A 17,409-nucleotide genomic window follows, 5' to 3' on the forward strand; every position below is an offset into this window, starting at 1 on the left:
CATAGTGCATAGTATATAATGGAATAACCAATGCGAGACAGATGTTTGAAACGTTTTTCATGCTCTTGCTGAAGCGTACTGTACGTAAAAATTTAAGCGGCAATTTCCGTTATCACGTTAGCCAAGGTACTTATACTCCAAAGTGCGACGAGACCGCAGCCTATTTTGCGATCCATCCTCCAATGGTTCAGTGGGACGATGATGAGGAGTCCCACAAGGGTAACTAGCAGGGTCACCCCGCTGATAAAGAGGCTTTTCGAGATGGTGATCTCGTATGGATCGGTCACAACCGCGTGGATCGGAACCGCGGTGGTGGATATGTAAGGCTTTGGGTGTAGAGTCATATATAGACCGCCTACGCCTATGCCTAGGAGGATATTCAGCATCGGCCCGCCAAAACATGCGCTAAGAGCCATGACGGGATATCCTAAACGAGCCACGGTGATATCGGCCACCAAGTCACCCAATGAGTTCCCCACGGCAAACACGGTGAGTCCCAGAAGCGAGTCGCTGATGTCGAGGATGACTCCCAGAGTCTTCAGGAGACTGACCACTTCGTTTGCGATGGTCGCAATCCAGCAGATACCAACGACAAAGCCGAGGAAGGCAAGGAAAGGACGCAGTTGGTTCGGCGGTTGGGGGTAAGCCCGCCCTCTCAAAAGCAAGTTCAGCAGCGTCGCACAGATCAGGGAAACCGGGAGACAGGATAGGATGGGCAGGAGAAGTTTCCGAGGAACCCTGTCTGGGTCTAAGTTCAACCATCCCACAAGGATGATGAAGAGAGGAGCGGTGAACAACTGGATTGAGACAAGCCAGCGATGCCATTCCCTCGCCGGCGGGGTAGAGGCGTCAGCTGAGGATTGAGGTTGCCTGACGGGCGTCTCAGAGTCAAACCGTGGTCGCATCGTCGATGGGTGAGCGTGGTTTCCTTTCTTAGAGCCACGCGCTTGATTTCGCTGGGCCTCGCTGAACTCGCTGCTCTGGGGTCGGAGAAGAGGAGAGTCATCCGGCAGTCGGACCAAAGGCCTCCGCTCGTTCTCATCATTCGCTGTGGACTGCTGGGAGAAGTCTGAATCCGATTCCGAGTCACTCCGTTTGGGATCGACCACTGGAATCGTGATTGTCAGGAGGAATACACTCGGGGCTGCAACGAACCCCAACAGCTTCTCCCACACATTCTTCGCCTGCCAATCGTACAAAGTGGGGAACAGGGTTGACATCAAGAGCCAGGGCGGAGGGAGGAACCAATAAGGCCACCATCTCCATCGTTTGGTTGCACGGTCCATGTCCTCGATAAAATGATCATCCGCCTCCAACAGCTCCGAGGAGGAGACGGATGTAGGAGGAAGATGGATGCTGAGTTCCCTGGAGGACGGCGAAGGAGAGGTGTCTGAGAAGGGCGGGAAGGGAACTGATGGACTTTCGCTGGCCTCGGGCTCAGAGCTGATAGAGATTTGAGGGACCTGAGCGGTCGACAACGGAGAAACACCGCCGGGAGAAACTCCTAGGCGACGGGGGCTTGCCTGGTAATTCGGAGTACGAAAGAGATCGTTCGGTACTGTGAGATGGTCAGAGGACTGAGTCTGCGTCCGGCCGGCAGGAACCGGACTCTGACTACGCGACGGGAATCCAGAGGAGGTTGGAGAAGCTGTCAGCATTGCTGATGAATCGATGCGCAGAAACTCAGCTTGAGGACTGGCCCCTGCGTCGGGGGTTTTCGAGGTCTCCCCGGGATCAGTGTACGACGCGATGTTGCGCGAAGGTGAGCCTTTCTTATCGACAACGCTTGTATCAAGACGCAGCGGTGGTGCGTCATTCATCGACACCGATCGATGACGGTTGATCCGACCCTCTTCTTGCCCAGCTCCAGTGTTCTCTGGAGGGTGTGAAAGAACGGAAAGATTGTCCACATGCCGTGACGGTGCTTGGTGCGGATCATCGGTGTAGCGCTGAAGATCGATGCGATCATTCAGCAGGTTCCTCGACCGTCTGAGAGATGAGAGCACCGACTGAAACTCAAGAGCACCGACTAGACTGGGGCGGATCGCATTGACCGTTGGGCGTCGTCGGGTCGGCGTGGGTCGGCTGACGTGCATATTCTCCCGAATCTCTGCGAGATATCGATTGTGAGTTTCGTCATCTTCATCGTCCTTCCAGGCCGGCCAGACCGTCCGCTCGAGGGCCTCGAAATCGGCCGTCGATGAACCGTGGAGCGGGGTCCTGGTCTCGCCCGCGATGGGATCGTCATCCGGAGCACGCTCTTGCAGATCCAACTCCTCCCTCTCTGGAATGTGGAAATGGGCCCGCGCAGCCAAGTCTCGTTCATATCGTCGGCGCTGTCGAGTGAGATACCAGTGCCACAGCACGACCATCAGGACGTAGAAAAGGTAGAGCCCGATCATTGTCGTGGACTCCCAGACATGGAGCTCACCGTCCGCCAAAGCGATCATGCTAAAACCCGCGGCGATGATGAAATAACCGACGTCACGGACGAAACTTCGTCGAGCCACCCGGAAGGGTCGAACCAGGGCCATCGAGCCGGCGACGACGGCAGTAATGAAACAAGCAGCGCCAATAAGCTCACCAACGGCCAAGCTGCCACTATTGGAGCTCATGGCTGCAAAGGTCGAGAAGACATCGGGACTGCCATTCCCAAAGGCGAGAAACGTCACACCGGTCAAGCTTTCGCTCATGCCCAGGATGCTGGCGATCGTGCTCAGATTGATACAGAGAAAGTCACTGGCGGCAATGCCGATGGTGCTGAAAAGCAGCGAAAGCCACAGGACGAGGATAATAAATGCGAGGGGTTGAACATGGCGGAGCGTGCAATAATAGAACTGGAGGTAGGAGAACAGGCCTTCTTCGTCGGGGCAGTTGGAGCGCACGAAGGCACATTGATCTTCAGCATGACGAACGAGGCGACACTGTACAGTTTGGTCCCGTCAGTGAGATGATCAGGAAAGCAACGCATAATGTGTACACAGTACCTCTAATTCCTCTGCTGGGGCTCTGGTCGATTCTGAGACGGGTCCCGTCCTGCCGTCCGGTATCACTGCTCTCTTGCCCAGAGACGGATGAAGGGACCGTAGCTCCCCGGACCCCCGAGTCCCCCAACTCAGCACCACGAGGAGGCTGATCGCGATGATTGTCAGGAAGAAGGCATGAGCCGAATAAGGGCCATTTTTCCTCGTGCGCACCGTGACGGACGGGCGGGAAAAGGGTGCTGGCGGACTGCGCATCACGGGGGCATCATGAACCGAGTTTCCACGGTGCTGCCGGAAGGAGCCAGAACGGTGGAACGTAGAGCAGTTCGAGCGACCTTCCTACAACAAATGCAGAATAATATAAGATGGGCTCTGCCAGCTGCAGAGGATAATTCATGCCAGGCCAAATCAGCCCATGGCGGAGCAGAGGGGAAGAAAGGGAATCGATCGCACGAGACCAATAACCTGGGATGGCCGTGATGCCTGCAGATCGGCGGGCATGAGATTAGCTAGTGACCTAAGAGTAAGGGTGGCTACTGGCTCGTGCCAGACTCGGAAGTGGTTGATGTCAGCTCTGGCGCGGCGCCAAGCTAGGAGGGGAGTCTGTGGCAGTGCGCAGTGCAGGAATTACAGATTATGCCTTATCATTAAGCAAATCCTTCTCCATACAAGTTGCTAACGGTATGCCTAGGTACCCTACACAAAATAATACAGCCAACTGCGTGGGAAAGTAAACATCGACATGTGATTAGGACGATGCTGAATTGGGCAGCCACATGGAGGACAGCCATGACCAAAAAGGAAAGGGCGGCCCTGACCACCGGATCACGTGGCGGGCGTGCATGGGGCATGCGCGGGTGGTCGCTGCGGCACCCCGAATGTTTTGTTGACACTGCGCTTTCCGTCTTTGTCACAACCACAACGCAACAAACGGCAAGTGCAACTCAGCGGCCAAGTCGACGCTTCGCAGTCGCTTTTGAGCTTGTTCGAGACGGTGGCGCCGGCTTTTCTACAGCAATGAGTATTTGACAGCGCCTCTATTTCCTTACATCCTTCTTGTTTTAATACCTGTTCCTTCTGATCAGCCAGCACTGCGCCTTTGATTCACCATGCCGCGCGTGGCCAATCCCTCCAAGAGCCATCGGCGCTCCAATGGCGCCTCGACGCCGCACAAAAACTCTCCCATCAAGTATGGAAAGAGCGACGCTTTGCGCCGATGGTTGCTGACGCTCCGCACAGGATTCCCCTCAATGATGACATGGGAGAGAAGGCGGCTCGGTTGCAGTCGCGACAAGCCCTCCATGACCGCCAGATGGACCAGATCAAGGCTGCCGTCAAGACGCCTATGCCCCCGCGCAAGACCACCCACGACCGCGCCGGCAGTAACAGTCCTCTCACGCCACGAGGTTCGGCCCGAGGGAGAGAAAGCGACGTGGATGGCCGTGGCAGAGGTGCCACGCCGATGAAGAGAGTGCCGATCTTAGCCAATTTCGAGGAGTGGATGAAGATGGCGACCGACAACAAGATAAATGCGAGTAATTCGTGGAATTTCGCCCTGATTGACTATTTTCATGACATGTCCCTGCTCCGTGAAGGCGATGGCGTGAATTTCCAGAAGGCCAGTTGTACTCTTGATGGCTGTGTGAAGATCTACACAAGCCGAGTTGACAGTGTCGCAACGGAAACTGGAAAACTCCTGAGCGGTCTGGCCGAAAGTCGGGATCGCAGGGCCCAAGAGACGGAGGCCGAGGGTGCGGAGGGAGAGGACGAGGAAGAGGAAGAAGAAGGCGAGGATGGAGAGAGGAGAAAGGCCAGGAAGAAGGTGAGTAACTATAAATATGGAAAAAAGAAAGGGTCTCTCTGTTCCACAATGCTGATCGCAGGTAGACGCAACGGTCACATGAAGCTACTCTCGCGCCGTCCTTCGCAGCATTACAGCTGAAAAAATTTGAACTTGAGTTTGCTGTAGACCCATTGTTTAAGAAGATGTCGGCGGACTTTGACGAAGGAGGAGCTAAAGGGTTGCTGCTGAACCATCTGTCGATTGATGGGCAAGGACGCATCGTATTTGATAGCAGTGACGATGTGGACGAGACAGCTGCAGAAGCAGATCACAAGGAGGGGGATGAGTCGCAACGAAGCACAGCGGAACCTGAGGAACCTGGATCTCCCTCACCTCGTCCCAGGAAGGAAACCGAAGAGGAACCGATGGAAATTGACCTGGCTCCGCTAGCCAACAAATTCTTTCCCGATCTCGGCCGTCTCGACGAACAGGACATATGTCCATCCCTCAAAAACTTCGATTTGGGCGACCCGAGCGGTTCCCTTGATATTCCGCTGTTGAAAGCTCCGGAAGAGTGGCGTCACGATAAGCCCAATGAGGAAACCGGCAGGATGGGAGACGCTTCCGGGATCATGCTCGACGACGACAATGCGGTCGGCTTCGATGATGACGACGCGACCTTTGCAGGATTTGACATTGGTGAAGACGCCGGCTTCGGAGAAGGAGGCGAGGTCTGGGCCCGAGAGGCGGCGCTGGAGCCAATGCTCAAAGTGCATCGGATGGACATTGATGGGGACGGTCAGGACGGCGAGGGTGAATTTGATCAGGATGATGCCTATGCGGTGTCCCTCTCTCACCAGCCGGCGAACAAAGAGCACGAGAACATTCTCAGCTACTTTGATAATGCACTGCAAAAGAACTGGGCGGGCCCCGAGCACTGGCGAATCCGAAGAATCAAAGAGAATGCTGCTGCCAATTCGACGACTGCGGCGCCCAAGCCGCGCAAGGAAAAGGAGCCCTTTGAGATCGATTTTTCTGCGCCCCTGGACCCTGCGGTAGCAGAGTTGATCTACACCCAAGCCAGCTCCAACTCGGCCATTTCGATGCCTAAGGCGCAATGGAAGACAAAGGGACGCAACCTGCTTCCAGATGATAAACACTTCAACTCGCAGCAGTTGTTGCGTCTCTTCCTTAAACCCAAGGCCCGCATGGGCTCCAAGAGAGTCCTTGGGGTCCGCAAGACGAACGATTCGCGGCAACAAAATCAAATGCCGGCTGCCGGGGAGATGGACGAGGCGTTCTGGGCCAACCACAAGCCCGAAAACGACACGACGGCAGCGGAGGAGGGCGCAGCGACCGGCACGTACGATGCCAACTTTTTCAACGATGATGATGGTCTCGCGTTCCCCAACGGTCTGCCCCTGGGTGACGACGATGACGATAACGTGCCGTTCGCAGATGCACGGGAAATGTTCTCTCCCCCTGGGGATTCCGACGCCCGTCCCACGACGTCCGCTGGCGACGGGGCCGGAGCGTCCGGACTGACGGCGCTCTTGAACACGGTGGGCGCGACTCCTGGTTCCGCCCTCCACGGTGGAGGATTTGGGTCGCAGCTTGTCACCCAAGGAGGACGCCGGGTACGGCCCGACTACGTCGCGTACGCGCGGGTTGCGAAGAAGGTCGACGTCCGGCGCTTGAAGGAGGAGATGTGGAAGGGCATGGGAGATCGATTAGTCGAGTCGACCGACTTCAACTCAGCGTCGGAGGCCGCTGCCGTCACTGCTCCCCCTCCGGAACCGGACGAAGATGACATGCCACCGACGCCCACACCGAAGAACCGTCATCCTGAACCTGCGGCTGGGAACACAACCCCGGCGGAAAAGGACGGTCGGTTACGCTTTACGACCGTGATGAATTCACTCAAGAACGTATACCCGGAACAAGCGCTGCGGGACATTAGCACGTCGTATGGCTTCATCTGTCTCCTCCACCTGGCCAACGAGAAGGGCCTTGTCCTGCAAGGAGGTGATCCGTTCAGCGAGGGAGACGGCAACTTGGAAGAGATTTATATTTCCAAGGATGTTGGAGCGGTGATCGAGAATGGGGCGATGTAGAGCGACGACGTCTGTCTCTAGATTCTGACAGGAGTAAATATCTGGTGTATGTCGTACAGATTTTTCAGTCAGGGGAACTGTCTGCAGCGGCGTTATGGGAGTTTGATTTGGATGGGAGGTTTGATCTGGAATCGAGTGATGGCTTTGCTGTGGTTTGATGAGAGATACGCAATATATGACCTAGTCTACATATTTAGTCTTACAAGCACTGTTCCCTTATTCAAGTCTGGTAGCATGTTGTATCTCTTCTCTTTCTTTTTAAGGCAAAAGTAACTGAATGGAAATACAAACAATTCCTGTCAGGACATGGCACGTGTTCTAAGTGCTGGTCATGGAGATCACCTGACATGATGCTACACAGAGCGGCACGTGCAGCAACCACCCTGTCCACGCTGCTTGCAGGCGAGCATTGAGAATGTGACTGCCAGTGCAGATGGTGTGTGATGGGAATAAGCGATGGGCAGGCCAGTCGGGAAACCCAGACTTGGAGAACAGCAACCATGCAATTTCCCTTGTCCGTGACAGACTATTATTATCTTTCTTTGTTTCTGCGAGAATTATCCTCTGCTTAGGAGTCCTTATATGCCGGAGAACGTACCCTAAGCTAAATCTGCCTAGGTAGTACTGTACTCCATCCTCCCACTGCAGGCATGCTCTTCTATTAATTCGCTAATTAATTAATTAATTAACCGACCAGACGTCCTCTTCTGTCTACTTCGTGATTTCTCGACTGCCGTGTGACAAAGACTTGTCCCTCATTTGCAGCGTGGACGACTTGGCCCGCGCTTCGGCAGGCGCCGTGGTTGGTTGGCTCCGTGCTCAGCGTATCGCCCGGAATCGCCATCCGCGCCGCTCATTTGCTGCGAGGGGAGCCGTGTCTGTGATGGACATGCATGCGAGCGATTCTATTTCGCACCCTGCATGGCTGATTTGCTCCCAGCATGCGGAGGCACCGTGCTTCTCCTGCTAGTGTCCGTGATCGCCGTCCATTCACGGTTGCCCTCGATCAGATTTCCCCCGCTGCTGGCTGTTTTTCGCCGGCAATGGGCCCCCAATCCCAGCTACAACCTGCCCTCTGTGCGAATGCCGGGAGCAAGACGAGCCCTTCGTCTTCCAATCAAAGCCTGTGATGCACTGGTGTCCTCTGTCCAGAATGAGGCCGGGCGCTAACATCTGCCTATCCGAGTCGAGCATGCTCACGAGGGGTCCCGCCAGCTCACGATGAAGACAAGCACCCAGGCATAGATATTCGACGGGGTCGAATCCTGTCGGACAAGCGACCCTCTCTGGTAGATCTCTCTAGGTTGTGCCTCCTCTCTTTCTTTCTCTTTTTGCATTTGCTATCCATTGTTCTGCTTGTTTGGAGTCTTCATGCTTGTTTAACCTGCGCGGGTTTCGCAGAAAGCTATCCGTCCATAATTCAATTGATATACACCCTCAAGCCCTCCCACACACGAGGACAACACGGTCAGATCCCGGTGCTGACATTGTGACCTCTGCACCGAAGGGCGAGGCATCTCGGGGAGATCGAAAGAGAGAAGACTGCGATCCTCAGGCGCGGTCACCCCGTCGATTTGCCTTCTCTCAAGACTACTGCGGGTCAGTAGGGAGCAGGTTCTCTCGAATTGGCCTCCTGAGCTCTTTATCTCAGTCTGATCAGTGGGTAAATATCGACCCCTCACGTCAACATCGAGGAAGACCATCTACGAACCAAATCTTTCCCCATGTCACCCAACAGCGACAGTCGCGATAGCAGTCCTCTGACTCACCAACCCGTTGAACCAGTTGATCTTGTGGGTGGCTATTACGACCATCACCGTGGCGGAGGCTCTAGAATGTCCAACCCTGTTCAGTCCGATTCGACTCAGGCACCAGCACCCATCGCCCGCAGTTCTTCCGGATCGTCCTCTGGCTCTTCGCTGAAGAGTCCGCGCACGACACGTTTCGCAGAGGCGACTACAGTAATCTCTCCTATTGGACCCTCGGAAAGTGGACAATCACCTTTCGCGGATCCTCCAGCCATGGCACAGAGCCAGCACCACGTCTCCGACGTGGGATTTGGATATGTCGCCGATAACGACGCCTCGAGGCATGTCTCACATCCTCCGCTGTCTCCGGCATCGCCTCTGAAGAGCGCCCTCAAGAGCCCGTTGACCGGCCGGACATTGAATCCGCTTAGCCCGACCTTCCGAGAAGAGCTCAACTTGGAGAAACAGGAGAAGAAGACGGAGAGGGAGAACGCGCGAGACCTGGTGGGTTTAGAGGACTGCACCCTTCCACAAGCAGGATCTCCCAGTGCTGACGGGTCTCCCAGAAAATCAAAGCCCGAGTCCGACTGGCCAAGGTGCTTCTCCGCTTCGTCAACTTCAGTTGCAGTTTGATCGTGCTCTCGCTCATCGCGACCACGTTCTCTATCTTCAATGCCACCAAGAACCTTCCGCCTCGCAACAATCTGCCCCCCTGGGCAATCGGGACCAATCCATGGCCGCAGATCCTCCTGCTGGTGCTGTCCTGTATTTCGCTATTAACCTGCCTGATCGTGTTCTGGGGTTATTGGAAAGGGGGCCACCGACGCGCGGAGAAAGTCGCGGTGTATTATTCCGTGTTTTCGGTGTGTTTCTTTATTTTCAGCTGCGTCATGTGGGTGGTCGGGGCCGCCCTCTTCCAGAACGCCAAAGCAAGTGGGAATGGCCAGGACCTGTGGGGTTGGTCGTGCAACCAGAATACGCGGGAACAGCTCTTTCAGAATGATGTCAACTACAGTTTGATCTGTCGTCTGCAGGACTGGTCTCTAGTGTGCGCCATCATCGAAGTGGTCATCGAGGTCATTGTCATTCTGATCTATGCGGTGGTCTTCTACCGCTTTTACTCGAAGCAACGCCTCCGCAAGACAATGGATCTCCGGGATAAAGCGCGGTCCGATCTATACCTGGCCCAGCTGCGGGTGCAATCGGCACCAAACACGCCTGGGTTCATGCCACACACCCCCAAATCCCCCTACATGACGACAGTCATGCCGACACAGGACGCCTACTCGGCGGCGGAGAACGGGGAGAACTATTCTGTGCAGTACGCGACTCCCAAGTCGCCTGAGAAGGCGGCCCAAAAGCCATTCCAGCTGCAACCGCCACCGATCCGAGTTCACCATGCCACCCCGAAGCCGGCTCAAGAAGGCTTCGCTCCAACTTCCGGAGCCCCGACTTCCGAAGCCGCTGCTGCCGCCGATGCCCCTGGACCGTCGGAGAGACCATCAGAGCAGGTCAACCCGCATGTCGGTGCTGCGCCGGGAGAGAAGACCTACGAGCCTGTCCCGATTCCGAGCGCCTATACCAGCCCAGTGACAAGCCCCAGTTTCCCTCCTCCGGCGGCTCAAGCCCATCACTCCTCCATGAGCTAGACTTTGAATGAGGTCCGATGGACTGTCCACTACCAAGTTTATTTCAGAATAAACCTAGCCCACCTGTACAGATCTGCACTGATACCTTATCCTTTTTTTCGTTGGATTCTTTTCTTTCCTCATTTTGACTATTGACTCGAGTCGTTCATGAATCTACCTGGGTAGTAATTAGGCGGATTGGGCGTTGCTTCCACGAATCTCATTTCGGCGTTGTTCTCGAGAGATCTCATCCTGAGATATAAGATATATACCCCATAACCATAATACGAAAGTGAAACCATGGCAAAACGAAGCGGGACCTTCTTTGATTCTCTTCTTTTTTTTTTGGGATCATTCAGATCATCCAGTTTTCCAATTTATCGAATGTGTACGTATGGTCATAACTCGCTTTTCTGTAAGGAAAACAAGAAATAAGAAGGGCATGACTGCGGTTTTTCAGAGAGCTCTCCGAAGTCCCTTGTAAATATAAATATACTATCTTTCCTGATTGGGGCATTGACAGCTCCTGGCGTTTCGAGGATGTGGGAGAGCTGCTACACGTACTGAGACAGAACCAAGGACCTGAAACAGCCTGATCAAACGAAGTGAAGCTATGATCTGTGGAGGCTGTAGGTAGATACCTGATTGGCATGCTGACTGCAAGATAATATACAGATTGCATATTCTTTGCAGCGAGTAGCATGGGCGTTGCCCACGAGGATGTAACGATTCTTGTACTGTACTCCGTACAGTGCTCCTTACCCCAGATAAGATCGGGGCGATCTCTTCCTGAGTTAGTTAGATGGCTTGGTGGTCCCACTACAATGCAAACTATTACGCCGTAGTAATAATGATCATCATCAGGTATCCGATGCATGACGCTACAGGGGCCAATGTAATTGTATCAATCAACTTCTCACGTGCCCTGCATACGCGGCCGCACTCAATCCCGTTCTTGACAATAAGGAAGAACTTCCTACACGCACTGTCGTACTTTATTTGCACTTCCTACAGCTTTAGCAATGTAATCGATGTGATTGCAATGCTCCCCTGCCCAGAATCTCTAGACACTGCCAAGCCACACCGGTGTCCAGCGCAGCGGAGAGATCCTCTCTTCCGGAGCTGCTGACAGGTCGATCGATTCCATTGATATTCTCCTCCAAGACTTCTTGGGTAATAGTTCTTCCTCCACTGAGTCCACTCTGATCAGCACGGAGGAGAGTTCCGAGAAATTCTTCTAGAAATATTTGCTCCGTACCGGAGTATCTTTTTTTTTTTCTGTTACGATTCTGTTTCTGTTCTCCTCTCTTACTCTTAATGGGATGATTGTGATGCCCTCTCCTCCCGTGACCTTATCTGCGTCGACTGTTACATTCGGGGCATTCTCCGTCCGGTTCTTGACCCTTTGATTATGCTGTTGCTCCTTTGGTCGTTGCTGTCCTTCCTTCTCGTCCTTGACCTGTCCGTCCTGGCCGATTTCGACTATTTCGAAGACGATGATCTGACATCGTTTGTCACGGTTAGTTCAGACCTGCTCCGCATCCATAATTCCGTGCAACGTATTGTACCAATTTAATTCTAACCTCTCCCATAGAGGCCTGAAATTAAGGCTCCTAAATTCGACGTTGTTGTGCACGATCCGGCTCTCGTCACTCCCGGATACTGGTTCGTCGCCCCGTATGCGAATATCGAGCCTGATCCTCCGACCAAGAAGTATATGCCCTGTCAGATTGGGCCGCATATCTATGATGCTGATGGGGTACGTCTTCCATAGAGATATGGGGGAGCTTGGCCGGGATACAGTTGGCTGACATTGATATGGGAGGGAATTGCAGAATCTGGTCTGGGCGGGATCCTGTGACTACAAGAATCAAAACATCTTCGACTTCAAGGTTGTCAACAATATCGACGACAAGACCCACTTGTCATTCGTTGTCGAACACGCTTTCCAAAACGAAGGGGATCGCCGGGGTGGAGGCCACCTCCTGAACAGTCATTACGAGTACGAAAATGAGGTCCCCGTCACCAACGACCTGGGGGCATTCGATATTCATGAGTTCAAGATCCTCGACGGCGGCAAGACGGCCCTCGTGACTGTATACAGGCCCGAAGTTCTCAATCTAAGCGGTATCAACCTACCTACGGAGCAGGGCTGGGTCATGACGGGTGGCTTCGAAGAACTCGATGTCGCAACTGGCCGCGTCCTCTTTGAGTGGAGGTCGTTCCCACAGATTCCGCTGGAGGAGAGTACTACTCCTTTCCCCGACATTCCGAGTATGTATCCTCCCGGCTGGGACTACCTCCATGTCAACTCAGTGGACAAAAATGCGGATGGGGACTACCTGCTGTCGGCTCGATTCACAGACACCATTTACCTGATCTCCGGGCAGGACGGGCATATTATCTGGCGACTGGGGGGCCGTAAGTCGGATTTCGTGCTCGAAAACTTCCGCTTTTCCCGACAGCATCACGCCCGCTTTCTGGAGTCCAACAGCACTCACATCACCATTTCCTTTCTCAATAACGCATCCGATGAGGAATCCCAGAATGAGCCCCAGTCGTCTGCGCTCATTGTTATCTTGGATATCGCCGCGTCTCCAATGACAGCCACTGCTATCAAGCGCTATAGTCGTCCCGATGGTGGCCTAAGCCGGCTACGCGGCAATGCGCAACTATTGCCCAATGGCAACATGTTTGTTGGCTGGAGTGAGCAGGGTTATCACAGCGAGTTTACCCCCGATGGCACCTGTGTGATGGAGGCGCGGTTCATCTCCGACCGCTTTTCCACCTATCGAGCCTACAAGTTCGATTTCCACGGCCGCCCACAGACTCCTCCGGACCTCAAGGCATTCGTTTACGGGTCTCCATCGTCCAGCCCCACGACCGTCTTCTACGTGAGCTGGAACGGCGCGACGGACGTGGCGTCATGGAATTTCTACGCACGAGCGACCGCGGACGGTCAGTCTGTGCTTATCGGCAATGCGCCCAAGACTGGCTTCGAGACGATGTTCGTCTCGGACGGCTACATGGATTGGGTTTCGGCGGAGGCTCTCGACGCGGACGATACTCCCCTGGGTATATCAGAAATACACAGGACCATAGTCCCGAACGACTGGCTCGCGGCGGGATTTGGCTTGGATGAGAATCGCCCCGTGCCGCAGGATCCGGAGACCGTCGTCGGTGGGAACGACGACGATGCTCCTTCGGAGATGGAACATGGAGATGAACATGCAGATGAGCATGCAGCAGCCACAGGAGCAGACGCGACTCTGGCGCATGAATTCCTGGGCGGAATCGGCGGACTGCTGGTCCTGATCCTCGTCATGACCTCCATCGGATTGCTCGCAGGCGCTTCGATCTGTGCGCTCCGAGGACGAAGGCATCGCCGCCGCCAGGCTCGCTATCATGAGAAGATCCTTTCCGAGGAGGCCGAGACTGAAGCCACTCCCTTGACAGCGGCACAACCTACGAGGTCGGATAATACAAATCCGGCTCGTTGACTGAAGAGAGAGGTTAAAAAAAAACTTACCACAGATAGAGAGGTCGGGAGCTTTTTTAACATATATAATTACATTTTTTAATTTACCTTTTCATGTCTGGATATTGGCTGATATTCATATCATGTGATATCATATCATGTCATGGCGAGGATGGCGGCGCTTCTGGTTTTCTAGGCGTCAGTCTGTCTGGCTTTTGTCATTGATCAATTTGTCGTTCTCGTTCCTCCTGTCTGTGTTCTTCTGCCAGCTGGCTGGTAGACTTGTTGGAGCTGTGTGCCGAGTGATTTTCTACTATGAGCAAAAAAAAATATAGATTCACGAAATAGGGAAAAGAAGTCGAGTAAAGTCATTTGCATTCTTGCAACTAACTAAATTAAACCGCAGAGCTTGATTGATCATAAAACACCGTAAAGAAAATCAGACTGTGGACTATCTGGTTCCGTGAGCATTAACTTTTGTATGATGAGATGAGCGGACCAGGAGTCAAGTCGCACAGCTGAAGATAAAAAAGGAATGGAGAAAGTAAAAAACAGCTTTCAAACCAGAAATTCTAAAACAATTTGTGTGTTTGGGAAAAAGAAGAAGAAAACAAACAGGAGATGTTACACTTGTAGAAAATCATCTGCAGTCTCGAAATTTGGATTGTTTTCTGACAATGTGAGCCAGTGGTATCGTACCGGCAAGAGATATTTCGACATTCCGACTGGTTCAAATTGAAAATGGTCCATCCTAAAAAGTAATGGTCAGCACTTTGCGAGCCTTGACGGGCCCCATCTTCGCCATCAACTCCCGAGCGATGCGTTCGTCATTTTTGATTTGAAAGGCTTCAGGTTTCATCATCTGCTCCTCTAGCTTCCGGGCGACCTTCTGAAGTTTTTCCTCTTTGAACATGCCCATGTGAAGTTTGACATCGGCATAATCCAGGTCCCTGAAGAATTGTAGGGGCAACGCCCACTTCTCTTCGACCTCCAACCGAATAGGCCAGTCCGCGATGGCGAGATTCAGATGGAGCGATTTCAGTGATGTGAAAGCCTCACACATATCCCCGCAAGTTAAGTACCACCTCATGTCACTGAGACACTTGTAAATGCGGTGCTCCGTGAGTGCTGGCTCGTTATACATGATGTGATGCAGCTCGAGATGGCGGATGGCCGCCTGCGAAACCTTTGCGGTGCGCTTTAGGAACATGTTGATGACCTTTGGAGAGCTGAAAACAAAGTGCGTGTTTGAATACAGGTAAAGGACAGTTTCCAGATAGAGCTTCGAGCAGGTGAGGGCAAGCGCCAGGGGCGGTGAAGCTGACATAGTAGAAATGATGGCATGGCTGTCCACATCGCGTAGCTGGAGATTCCTGTGATAGAGGCGGTACCTTCCTTGTTTCTGACCTTCAAAAGCCGGCGGCTTGTCTCGGATGATGGCCACACGGTAGGTTTCAAAGATGTACTCGTAGATTTTGGTCCGGAGTTCACCGGGCAAAGAGAAGAAGGGGGATTCTCTGGGAAGGGTCTGTGGCACCAAATCGCCAGGTGACAGACGAGTTCGAGGTAAGGCTGCAGCCGAGCGCACTGCTTTGATGAATATGTTCTGAACCGAGTTTGGAGATTTAATAGCACCATTGGCACCATTAAAGCCATTCTGCATCTTGGTCTCTACAGGAGGTTCAACCCGCAGATTCTGAACAGGCTTCTTCCGCATGTTGCCCCTATGAGCCGGGGCATTTTTCGAATTATTCTTTCCCGACTTGATACCCGGAACTGAAGCTGCGACAGACGCGGTTCCCTTGTCAGTCGTAAAAGTCTGTCGCAAGCTTCTTATCAGCACAATCGAATGCCAAGCATAAATCAAACAGAGGGAGGTTGGTCATGCCTTGTTCCATTGAGAACCTGTCTTATTCGCATTGTCTCCATGTTCATGGCCTCCAGTTCGCGAATTGCCACGGCCACGGCCACGACGACCGCGACCGCGACCGGGGCCTCGACCACGTCCTCGAAAGGATCCGCCGCGACCTTTGTTGGAATCGTGATTGTGAGAAGAGGTGGCAGTAGTAATCTTAGAGTTCGACTCCATGACCGAGACTGTTGATCAGTTTTGGTTTCTAAAAAGGACAAATCGAAGTAAGACCAGCAGGATTATCCAGAGAAGGATGCTAGATCTGTTGAGTGAGAGGAACGAAGCAGATGTAAGAGACTCGATGCAACTGAAATGGGGATGTGCAAAAGACTGCTAGAAAGATCAGACTGAGGTGGCTGGGCAGATGAGCAGATGGTTGAGAGTGGGAGCAGGTGACGGTGAAGACAGCGTTCTTGCCTGCTATTGTCTCTGGCCTCCAAGCGTTGTTTCCTGGATGGGAAGGAGGGCAGGTGAATACTGCCAGCCGCCATGCTGACTGGGAGACTGTCATTGGCTGTCCGGCATCACTGCAGAGGCTACGCGCAGAATGCAGACATCAGTGAAGACTGACTGCACAGTTACAGTTGTATTGACAGGATATACATTCACAATGTGCTCACCATACGACAATGCATTAACAATGCTCCAGCTGAAGCCCGCAAATGGGCTTCTGAAAGATACGGATTAACATAGGAAGAAGTGTAGCAATATTCCTGAATGTGGCATATCTACCACCAGTCTCACCCTGGACTCGTGGAGAGCAGCCATATCCTCTGATATTCTTTGCAGTCATGTCTCATCACAAAAATTGGAGTGTGAAATAATAAATTAAGTAGGTCGAAGAAGAGTTGCTGATGCTGGATATAGTTCAGGGATGGCGCTAAACCGCAATGGGCCACTGAGAGCTGCCCGGGCCACCGCCTGCGATTGGTGGATCGATCAGGGGAACGACGCGAGAGAGACGTCGCTCCGTCTTCATCTCCCCAGTTGCACTCTTACGCTTAATTTACCCTGCTCCGTTGACCCAGGAATGCTCTTCCGCCCGCTCGGTGTATCTGGCCGGCTCTTCCAGGCGGCCCAGTCATCGCAATTGTTCGCTCCTGCGGGCAGCATCCTTCGCCAGCGCTCTGCCGCTCGATCATCGCTGCTGCCCCACCATCTCCTCCCACCACTTGTACCAACCGGCCACCGCCATTATTCTCCCACCCCCTCCCCGCACAACAGTCGCTCGCAGTTCAAGGTCCTGCCGTTTGTTGTGATCTTGGCCGTGGGCAGCGGTGCATACGTCCTGCTTGTGAAATCTCGCGCCTCCGCACGCGCCGACGCAAACCAGAAGTCATAAACACCCGCCTTCGATCTACCGGAGGGGATACAGTCCCGGACGCGAAAACGAGTCGATTGAAGCCTCAACAAGAGAAACAAAACGATGGCTACGTCCGCTTCGGCTGATGTTCCTCAGGAGCTCGCGGCTCCCCAGACGTCGAGCAACACCAGTCCGCGCTTCTCCCCCGATGAGGTCACCGTCGTGTTTGTCTTGGGTGGTCCTGGAGCCGGCAAGGGCACGCAGTCCGAGAACCTCGTGCGCGACTATGGCTTCACCCACCTGTCTGCTGGAGATCTCCTGCGGGCGGAGCAGGTGCGTGAGGGCAGTCAGTATGGCGACTTGATCCGCCATCACATCCGGGAGGGAACAATCGTACCGATGGAAGTCACGGTGGCATTGCTGTCGAACGCCATGTCCGACACGCTGGCCAAGGGCACA

At 53.6% G+C, this 17,409-nt stretch overlaps 6 protein-coding genes across 6 annotated transcripts; 4 read left to right on the plus strand and 2 right to left on the minus strand.

Moving 5' to 3' along the window:
* Nucleotides 1-92: 92 nt before the first annotated feature.
* Nucleotides 93-3,775, minus strand: T310_4850 (Sodium/calcium exchanger protein; the record flags this gene model as incomplete). The annotated part of the gene is made up of 4 exons (XM_013472295.1): nucleotides 93-2,924; nucleotides 2,988-3,323; nucleotides 3,438-3,587; nucleotides 3,680-3,775. The coding sequence occupies 4 exons, from the start codon at nucleotides 3,773-3,775 to the stop codon at nucleotides 93-95; spliced, it is 3,414 nt and encodes a 1,137-aa protein (XP_013327749.1).
* A 318-nt stretch (nucleotides 3,776-4,093) lies between these two features.
* Nucleotides 4,094-6,881, plus strand: T310_4851 (Condensin complex subunit 2; the record flags this gene model as incomplete). The annotated part of the gene is made up of 3 exons (XM_013472296.1): nucleotides 4,094-4,173; nucleotides 4,224-4,806; nucleotides 4,872-6,881. The coding sequence occupies 3 exons, from the start codon at nucleotides 4,094-4,096 to the stop codon at nucleotides 6,879-6,881; spliced, it is 2,673 nt and encodes an 890-aa protein (XP_013327750.1).
* A 1,724-nt stretch (nucleotides 6,882-8,605) lies between these two features.
* On the plus strand, nucleotides 8,606-10,278 carry T310_4852 (uncharacterized protein; the record flags this gene model as incomplete). The annotated part of the gene is made up of 2 exons (XM_013472297.1): nucleotides 8,606-9,225; nucleotides 9,513-10,278. 2 exons carry the CDS (start codon nucleotides 8,606-8,608, stop codon nucleotides 10,276-10,278), a joined length of 1,386 nt encoding a protein of 461 aa, XP_013327751.1.
* A 1,390-nt stretch (nucleotides 10,279-11,668) lies between these two features.
* On the plus strand, nucleotides 11,669-13,757 carry T310_4853 (uncharacterized protein; the record flags this gene model as incomplete). Its single annotated transcript, XM_013472298.1, has 3 exons — nucleotides 11,669-11,776; nucleotides 11,852-12,016; nucleotides 12,093-13,757. The coding sequence occupies 3 exons, from the start codon at nucleotides 11,669-11,671 to the stop codon at nucleotides 13,755-13,757; spliced, it is 1,938 nt and encodes a 645-aa protein (XP_013327752.1).
* Nucleotides 13,758-14,486: 729 nt separating this feature from the next.
* T310_4854 (uncharacterized protein) lies at nucleotides 14,487-15,452 on the minus strand (the record flags this gene model as incomplete). The annotated part of the gene is made up of 1 exon (XM_013472299.1): nucleotides 14,487-15,452. The coding sequence occupies one exon, from the start codon at nucleotides 15,450-15,452 to the stop codon at nucleotides 14,487-14,489; it is 966 nt and encodes a 321-aa protein (XP_013327753.1).
* Nucleotides 15,453-17,073: 1,621 nt separating this feature from the next.
* T310_4855 (Uridylate kinase) lies at nucleotides 17,074-17,409 on the plus strand (the record flags this gene model as incomplete). The annotated part of the gene is given in 2 exon segments (XM_013472300.1): nucleotides 17,074-17,283; nucleotides 17,302-17,409. Coding segments are annotated over 2 exon segments (318 nt in total), but the record flags the coding sequence as incomplete, so codon positions are not given.

This window comes from Rasamsonia emersonii (assembly GCF_000968595.1).
Source record: "Rasamsonia emersonii CBS 393.64 chromosome Unknown ctg1118621760180, whole genome shotgun sequence".
In the NCBI taxonomy this organism is placed as follows: Eukaryota; Fungi; Ascomycota; class Eurotiomycetes; order Eurotiales; family Trichocomaceae; genus Rasamsonia; species Rasamsonia emersonii.